Here is an 11,124-nt window from a genome sequence, read left to right as displayed (position 1 = left end):
TTGCGTGTGTGTGTGTGTGTGTGCGTGAGTGTGTGTGTGTGTGTCTGCATGTGTGTGTGTGTGTGTGTGTCTGCATATGTGTGTGTGTGTGTGTGTCTGCATGTGTGTGTGTGTCTGTGTGTGTGTCTGCATGTGTGTGTCTGTTTGTCTGCATGTGTGTGTGTGTGTGTGTGTGTTTGTCTGCATGTGTGTGTGTGTCTGCATGTGTGTGTGTGTGTGTGATTGTGTGTCTGCATGTGTGTGTGTGTGTGTCTGTGTGTGTGTCTGCATGTGTGTGTCTCTGTGTGTGTGTGTGTGTGTGTGTGTGTGTGTGTGTGTGTGTGTGTGTGTGTGTGTGTGTGTGTGTGTGTGTGTGTGAACAGCTGACTTCAGTTGTAAACCCTCCCTTTTTAGCGTTCAGCTGCTGGGGGGCGGAGTCTGTTCATCCTGGTTGGTTCCACAGACGGTTTGTTGGACCTGTTGGTGTTTTCACCAGAGTTCACCTCTGAGTTCCGTCTGATCAGAATCAGTTTAGTTAACTCTGTGTGGGTCTGTGGGACACATTTCACACAAGAACACCCCCCTGGTTCAATGCTGGGGTGCAGAAGTTAATGCGTAGTTTAGTGCCAGCTAAAAAGAACATGAAGTCTTTATATGTAAGGCCTTCATTCATTGTGGTGATCTGGTTACAGCATCTTACTCAGCATCAAGCGATTATCGGGTCCTTTAACATAGAAATGACCTAAAGATCTTTATTATTGGATGTAGACACCTTCATGTTTCTGTCAGGAACCAATCAGGTTGACCGGCGGCAGGAAGGTGTTGGTGGGATTGGATGAAAATAAACCAGAGTGTGTGTTCATGTGGACGAAGGACACACACCCCTGTGGAGCTTCATGTCCTCTATAATAGATCAGCCTCCATGTGTCTAGGCTGGAATAAAACTGTAGAATAAACCAGAATGTCAGCGATGATTACAAATAAAGAGGATTGGATGATGACAGTGAAATAAACCTGATCTGATTGGTTCAAACCTCCAAAGACATTCCTGAGGTCTGTTTGAGGTTCAGCTGCTCCAATCACCCATCAAGCAGGAAGACACGCACGCACGCACGCACACACACACACACACACACACACACACACACACACACACACACACACACACACACACACACACACACACACACACACACACACACACACACACACACACACACACACACATAAATACAGCCCAGAGGCTGTGCTGTCCATTAGTCTCAGGACAGGATGACAGAGTGAGTCTGAACCAACAACATTTTCTGAATCTTCAAACTTCAAATATCAGAAATGAAATATTTTTGTTTCTTCTCTTCAGAAAAAAGATGTCAGCGACCCGGAAGAATCAGCTGAAGGTAAAGTCAGATGAAGATGAAGGTGTGACTAAAAAAAGTCACTTTTTTGTGTCTGGGAGCTAGAACTCATTTCCTGATGGATCGATTGTAAAAGTAATTGATTAGGTGTTTTGGGGAAAAAGTTTGAAATAATAAATATAGATTAAACATTATTACAAATGCTTTAAATTTTCTTAGGCATTCAAAAACTGATTCTTATTTTATGGAGCCATTCAGAATACAAGTTAATGCTTTTAAGTTGGGGGATTTATAATACTAAAACTGCTACTACTAATAATAGATTATGTAATAACAACAACAATAACAATAAAATCAGCAATGAGCAAAATAAATACAAACATAAATATCCATAAATTACTACTACTACTACTACTACTACTACTACTACATCCATGCTATATGCTACTACATCCATACTACTACTACTACTACTACTTCTACTACATCCATGCTATATGCTACTACATCCATACTACTACTACTACTACTACCACATCCACACTATATGCTACTACATCCATACTACTACTACTACTACAACATCCATAATACTACTACTACTACTACTACTACATCCACACTATATGCTACTACATCCATACTACTACTACTACTACTGCTACTAATACATCCACACTATATGCTACTACATCCATACTACTACTACTACTACTACTACTACTACTACTACATCCACACTATATGCTACTACATCCATACTACTACCACTAATACTACATCCATACTAATACTACTACTACATCCATACTACTACTACTACTACTACTACAACTACATCCATACTACTACTACTACAACTACTACTACTACATCCATTCTACTACTGCTACTACTACTACATCCATACTACTACTACTACATCCATACTACTACTACTACTACTACTACTACATCCATACTACTACTACTACATCAATACTACTACTACTACTACTACATCCATACTACTACTACTACTACTACTACTACTACATCCATACTATTACTGCTACTACTACTACTACTACTACATCCATACTACTACTACTACTACTACTACATCCATACTACTACTACTACGACATCCATACTGCTACTACTACTACTACACCCATACTACTACTACTACTACTACTACTACATCCATACTACTACTACTACTACTACTACTACATCCATACTACTACTACTACTACTACTACTACATCCATACTACTACTACTACGAACATCCATACTACTGCTACTACTACTACTACACCCATACTACTACTACTACTACTACTACTACTACATCCATACTACTACTACAACTACATCCATACTACTACTACTACTACTACTACTACATCCATACTACTACTACTACTACTACATCCATACTACTACTACTACTACTACTACTACTACTACTACTACATCCATACTACTACTACTAAATCCATACTACTACTACGACTACTACATCCATACTACTACTACCACTACTACTACTACTACTACTACTACTACATCCATACTACTACTACTACTACTACTACATCCATACTACTATTACTACTACTACTACTACATCCATACTACTACTACCACTACTACTACTACTACTACTACTACTACTACTACTACATCCATACTACTACTACTACTACTACATTCATACTACTACTACCACTACTACTACTACTACTACTACTACTACTACTACATCCATACTACTACTACTACTACTACTACTACTACTACATCCATACTACTACTACTACTACTACATCCACACTAATACTACTACTACATCCATACTACTACTACTACTACAACTACATCCATACTACTACTACTACTACTACATCCATACTACTACTGCTACTACTACTACATCCATACTACTACTACATCCATACTACTACTACTACTACATCCATACTACTACTACTACATCCATACTACTACTACTACTACATCCATACTACTACTGCTACTACTACTACTACTACAACTACTACATCCATACTACTACTGCTACTACTACTACTACTACATCCATACTACTACTACTACTACATCCATACTACTACTACTACATCCACACTACTACTACTACTACTACTACTACTACTACTACTACAACATCCATACTACTACTACTACTACTACTACTACATCCATACTACTACTACTACTACTACTACTACTACTACTACTACATCCATACTACTACTACTACCACTACTACATCCATACTACTACTACCACTACTACTACTACTACTTCTACTACATCCATGCTATATGCTACTACATCCATACTACTACTACTACTACTACCACATCCACACTATATGCTACTACATCCATACTACTACTACTACTACTACTACTACTACTACTACTACTACATCCACACTTTATGCTACTACATCCATACTACTACTACTACTACTTTTACTACTTCTACTACATCCATGCTATATGCTACTACATCCATACTACTACTACTACTACTACTACTACTACTACTACCACATCCACGCTATATGCTACTACATCCATACTACTACTACTACTACTACTACTACTACTACATCCATAATACTACTACTACTACTACTACTACTACATCCATACTATATGCTACTACATCCATACTACTACTACTGCTACTAATACATCCACACTATATGCTACTACATCCATACTACTACTACTACTACTACTACTACTACTACTACTACTACTACTACATCCATGCTATATGCTACTACATCCATACTACTACTACTACTACTACTACTACTACTACTTCTACTACTACTACTACTACTACATCCACACTAGATGCTACTACATTCCATACTACTACCACTAATACTACATCCATACTAATACTACTACTACATCAATACTACTACTACTACTACATCCATACTACTACTACTACTACTACTACTACTACATCCATACTACTACTACCACTACTACTACATCCATACTACTACTACTACTACCACTACTACATCCATACTACTACTACCACTACTACTACTACTACTACTACTACTACTACTACTACTACTACTACATCCATACTACTACTACTACACCTACATCCATACTACTACTGCTACTACTACATCCATACTACTACTACTACTACTACTACTACATCCATACTACTACTACTACTACTACTACTACTACTACTACTACAACATCCATACTACTACTACTACCACTACTACATCCATACTACTACTACCACTACTACTACTACTACTACTACTACTACTACTACTACTACTACTACATCCATACTACTACTACTACACCTACATCCATACTACTACTGCTACTACTACATCCATACTACTACTACATCCATACTAATACTACTACTACATCCATACTACTACTACTACTACATCCATACTAATACTACTACTACATCCATACTACTACTACTATTACTACATCCATACTACTACTACTACTACATTTTTTTTTTTTTTTTTAATTTTATATACTGGTTTGATCCCCGAAGGGAAATTAAGAGAGCACACTCTAGCTACTGATTACAAACGCATGCATACATATATGTGAGTACAGGCCCCTGTATCACACACACACACAAAGGGGCCTGTAGGCATGCAGGGGAGGTAGAGTGGCAGGCAGCTCCTTCTTGGTGCGCCTCAAATGAGCAATTTGTAAAGGGGACGGCACCTTGCTCAAGGGTGCCTCGGCAGTGCTCCGGAGATGAGCTGACACCTCCCACTGTTAGCTCACCTCCGGGTATTTTTGGGGGGGCGGGAGTGGGAATCGAACCGCCGATCTCAAATCATAGGACGACCCGCTCTACCGCCCGCTTTACCACTGAGCCACTGCCGCCCTAATCCATACTACTACTACTACATCCATACTACTACTACTACTACTACTACTACTACATCCATACTACTACTACTACATCCATACTACTACTACTACTACTACTACTACATCCATACTACTACTACTACTACTACTACATCCATACTACTACTACTACTACTACTACATCCATACTACTACTACTACTACTACTACTACATCCATACTACTACTACCACTACTACTACATCCATACTACTACTACTACTACATCCATACTACTGCTACTACTACTACTACATCCATACTACTACTACTACTACTACTACATCCATACTACTACTACCACTACTACTACTACTACTACTACTACATCCATACTACTACTACTACTACTACTACTACTACTACTACTACATCCATACTAGTACTACTACTACAACATCCATACTACTAATACTACTACTACATCCATACTACTACTACTACTACTACATCCATACTACTACTACTACATCCACACTACTACTACTACTACAACATCCATACTACTACTACTACTACTACATCCATACTACATCCATACTACTACTACTACTACTACTACTACATCCATACTACTACTACTACTACTACTACTACTACTACATCCATACTACTACTACTACATCCATACTACTACTACTACTACTACATCCATACTACTACTACTACATCCATACTATTACTACTACTACATCCATACTACTACTACTACTACATCCATACTACTACTACTACTACATCCATACTACTACTACTACTACAACTACATCCATACTACTACTAATACCACTACTACTACTACTACTACTACTACTACATCAATACTACTACTGCTACTACTACTACATCCATACTACTACTACTACTACTACATCCATACTAATACTACTACTACATCCATACTACTACTACTACTACATCCATACTACTACTACCACTACTACTACATCCATACTACTACTACTACTACATCCATACTACTACTACTACTACTACTACTACTGCTACTACAACATCCATACTACTACTACTACCACTACTACATCCATACTACTACTACCACTACTACTACTACTACTACTACTACTACTACTACTACTACTACTACTACTACATCCATACTACTACTACTACACCTACATCCATACTACTACTGCTACTACTACATCCATACTACTACTACTACATCCATACTAATACTACTACTACATCCATACTACTACTACTACTACATCCATACTAATACTACTACTACATCCATACTACTACTACTATTACTACATCCATACTACTACTACTACTACTACATCCATACTACTACTACTACTACTACTACTACATCCATACTACTACTACTACTACTACTACATCCATACTACTACTACTACTACTACTACTACTACATCCATACTACTACTACCACTACTACTACATCCATACTACTACTACTACTACTACATCCATACTACTGCTACTACTACTACTACATCCATACTACTACTACTACTACATCCATACTACTACTACTACTACAACTACATCCATACTACTACTACTACTATTACTACTACTACATCAATACTACTACTGCTACTACTACTACATCCATACTACTACTACTACTACTACATCCATACCAATACTACTACTACATCCATACTACTACTACTACTACTACATCCATACTACTACTACCACTACTACTACATCCATACTACTACTACTACTACTACATCCATACTACTACTACTACTACTACTACTACTACTACTACTACTACAACATCCATACTACTACTACTACCACTACTACATCCATACTACTACTACTACTACATCCATACTACTACTACTACTACATCCATACTACTACTACTACTACTACAACTACATCCATACTACTACTACTACTACTACTACTACTACTACTACTACATCAATACTACTACTGCTACTACTACTACATCCATACTACTACTACTACTACTACATCCATACTAATACTACTACTACATCCATACTACTACTAATACTACTACATCCATACTACTACTACCACTACTACTACATCCATACTACTACTACTACTACTACTACTACTACATCCATACTACTACTACTACTACTACCACTACTACTACTACTACAACATCCATACTACTACTACTACCACTACTACATCCATACTACTACTACTACTACTACTACATCCATACTACTACTACTACATCCATACTACTACTACTACTACATCCATACTACTACTACTACATCATTACTACTACTACTACTACTACTATATCCATACTACTACTACTACTACTACATCCATACTACTACATCCATACTTCTACTACTACTACTACTATATCCATACTACTACTACTACTACTACTACTACATCCATACTACTACAACAACATCCATACTACTACTACTACTACTACTACTACATGCATACTACTACTACTACTACTACTACATCCATACTACTACTGCTACTACTACTACATCCATACTACTACTACTACTACTACTACATGCATACTACTACTACTACTACTACTACATCCATACTACTACTGCTACTACTACTACATCCATACTACTACTACTACTACTACTACTACTACTACATCCATACTACTACTACTACATCCATACTACTACTACTACTACTACTACATCCATACTACTACTGCTACTACTACTACATCCATACTACTACTACTACTACTACATCCATACTACTACTACTACTACATCCATACTACTACTACTACTACTACTACTACTACATCCATACTACTACCACTACTACATCCATACTACTACTACATCCATACTACTACTACTACTACTACTACTACTATTACATCCATACTACTACTACATCCATACTATTACTACTACTACTACATCCATACTACTACTACATCCATACTTCTACTACTACTACTACTACTACATCCATACTACTACTACTACTACTACTACTACTACATCCATACTACTACTACTACTACTACTACATCCATACTACTACTACTACTACTACTACTACTACATCCATACTACTACTACTACTACTACATCCATACTACTACTACTACAACCACCACTACTATTTCCTGATCAGAAGGTCCAAGTAGATATTTAAGCTCTGACATTCGTCTTCTTTTGTGAATAAAATGTGGTTTTGATCCATTGGTCATCCAATCAGAGGTGAGGCTCAGCTGCTCGCTGATGCATTGTGGGTCCTAAATGATCTTGAGCCATTCGTGCTCCAAAAAAGAGATTTATTTTACCTGAATGAAATCTTCCTCCTCCTCCTCTTCCTCCTCTCAGAGCTTGCTGCTGCAGGTCGGACAGGCGATGGTGGAGGAAGAGGCCCAGCAGGCCAAGACGGAGAAGATGCGGTACGTGAAGGAAAGCTGCCCCGCCCTGTGCGTCCCAGGCAGCCTTCAGGATCTCCAGGTAAACGCCTCTTACCTGCCGATGGCACGATTAGTTCACCATTAGTCTGTCTGATCAGAGGTGGACATGAACCACTGCTAGTCCTCACACGTCTTCCAATATCAGCAGGAAGAAACTTCTCCGTTTCATCTCTGAACACCTGCTGTCCTTCTCTTACCTGACCCAGCTTCTCATTTTCCACGTAGCCTGTGAGCTAACAGTTTGTCAGAAACAGGTGCATCTCAACGCCTTGTGCTCCTCTGCTGGAGCTCCATGAAGGCATCTGTTGGTTGTTTTTCTACTATTAACAACAAATGACAGAAATGTGAGACACAGATTTCCTGGGAAGTTAATGAAATGCTCTTCAGGGTCAGAACCCGGCTGTTGGCACGGAGGTGAGACACATGACGGATTTACAAATGATTTTGTGAACTTTTTGTTTGGGCTCCACCACTGGGCTTCCAGCAGACTGGACCAATCAAACTGGTTTTAACCGGTGCTGGAGTCGCCACGGAGACAGTGGGGGTTCAGGTAGTCTTCAGTCATCTAATCCCATTTGGGTTCATTCTAAATCCTTACGTTTGATGAGGTTTGTAGGAATTCTACTACATGAATGCAATAAAGAGAGGTGACAGAACCAGGTTATAAATGCTGAGAGGATAGACCTGAGGTGTTGGCACCTGGTTTGACTTTCCGTCCCTTCGTTCCTCCCCCAGGAGCTGTGCAGGAAACTCCACAAACAGATTGATCTGGTAGACGAGGAGCGGTATGACATGGAGATTAAGGTTCACAAATCCAACAAGGAGGTACATGTTCTGCCATTGGCGGTGAAATCTTCTACATGTTTCAGACTCGTGCAGGTCTGACTCTCCCTCTGCTTTGTCAGATCGATGAGCTGAAGCTGAAAGTTCAGGATCTGAACAGGAAGTTCAAGAAGCCGGTCCTGAGAAAGGTGCGAATGTCGGCCGACGCCATGCTCGCCGCTCTGTTGGGCTCCAAACATAAAGTGTCCATGGACCTGAGGGCCAACCTGAAGCAGGTCAAGAAGGAAGTGAGAGAGGAGGTGGGTGTCTCAAATGTTCACGTAGACGCTGAAGGACCACTGTAGTTTCCTGTTGATTCAGTTCAGTCCGTTTCTGTCAGGAGAAGCAAACAGGCGACTGGAGGAAGAACATCGAGGTCAAGTCTGGGATGGACAGCAGGAAGAAGATGTTTGAGACAGAAGCTTAAAGGCAGTGTGTTTCTGACCAGTAATAGTTGTGTATTAATGTGAGCCAGTGTTGCTGTGAAGTTGTATAAATGGCACAAAACTCATGTGTGGCGTGTGATTCATGGTGAGAATGATCTATAAATAATCAAATCATTATCATATTAACCTTCTACTTATTTTTCCCTACAAAATCAGAATGACCCCCCCCCCAAAAAAAAGACAAAACACAACGGTAATAATGACAGCCATAAATAAAATACTAATTACATCGAGATAGAAGCATTTTAGGGTTTTTTTAGACCTGTTCCACAAAGGTTGAGGATCAGGAGAGAAAAATGTGGATTGCTTTTCATCACAGTTTGAGAAGAACCAGAAAACCCCCAGCAGCCTGCAACCGTATGCAGGAACAACACCAAGGTTCTGGGCTCCACTCCTGTCTGTGGGTTCTCTTCAGGTCCTCCGGCTTCCTCCACAAACATGTCATGTAGGTCAGGTGGCTTTAAAATGCCCACAGGTGTGAATGTTTGTCTGTCTTCAGTGTGGTCCTGCTGTGAACTGCTATCTCATCTGGGGTGTCCCCAGCCTGTTGCCAGCTGGGATGGGTTCCAGCAGAACCTCGTCCAGTTGTACTCAAACAATTGTCTGGAGATCTGCTGGTGTTCAGTATTCATAGTGTACAATTTAAAAAAAATGCAGAAAATAACAAATATCAATCAAGAAGTGATAAACTTAATGAAATAGCTTTCGCAGTATGATAAAATACAAAACAGAGAAACACAAATAGAGGTTAGTTTTAACGAGGAATGGTCACTAAAGCTATCAAATGAACTTGTGCTTAAATCCAGCTCTGCCCTGACTATTCAATGAACTTCAATGTCATGAAGAGTCTCAGCGGAACACCGGGGCCTCGAAGGCCGCGACATTCTGGAAGGACTTCATCATCCTGAACGCAACACGAACTTCTCCTTGAAAACGTTGCTTTTTTCAAAAAAGACAAGAAAATATTTTGTTTAATTGTATTTGCAAAGATCTATATTCATAAATGTAAATATATATAATAAGCAAAGACCTACATTTTATAATGATACTTTGGCATTTATTAAATTAGTCAAAAACTCACCTATAAATTACTTGAATAAATGTAATTTTTTTGAATATCACGCCCTGGAAATA

General features: G+C 38.9%; 1 protein-coding gene across 1 annotated transcript; it reads left to right on the top strand.

Annotated features, from left to right (window-relative positions):
• Positions 1–1,303: 1,303 nt before the first annotated feature.
• Positions 1,304–10,019, top strand: LOC137594286 (troponin I, fast skeletal muscle-like). The gene is made up of 5 exons (XM_068313682.1): positions 1,304–1,376; positions 8,634–8,762; positions 9,458–9,547; positions 9,628–9,804; positions 9,885–10,019. The coding sequence occupies exons 1-5, from the start codon at positions 1,347–1,349 to the stop codon at positions 9,969–9,971; spliced, it is 513 nt and encodes a 170-aa protein (XP_068169783.1). The 5' UTR covers positions 1,304–1,346; the 3' UTR covers positions 9,972–10,019.
• Positions 10,020–11,124: the final 1,105 nt, after the last annotated feature.

This window comes from Antennarius striatus, chromosome 1, assembly GCF_040054535.1.
Source record: "Antennarius striatus isolate MH-2024 chromosome 1, ASM4005453v1, whole genome shotgun sequence".
In the NCBI taxonomy this organism is placed as follows: Eukaryota; Metazoa; Chordata; class Actinopteri; order Lophiiformes; family Antennariidae; genus Antennarius; species Antennarius striatus.
Note: the sequence above shows the minus strand (reverse complement) of the source record. Positions and strands in the feature narration are given on the sequence as shown.

Excerpts from the sequence above, each read along its gene's own strand:
- LOC137594286 (XM_068313682.1), top strand. The coding sequence starts at position 1,347 with ATGTCAGCGACCCGGAAGAATCAGCTGAAG. Across the intron at positions 1,377-8,633 it reads CCCGGAAGAATCAGCTGAAG|AGCTTGCTGCTGCAGGTCGG; the intron begins GTAAAGTCAGAT and ends TCCTCCTCTCAG. Across the intron at positions 8,763-9,457 it reads GCAGCCTTCAGGATCTCCAG|GAGCTGTGCAGGAAACTCCA; the intron begins GTAAACGCCTCT and ends TTCCTCCCCCAG.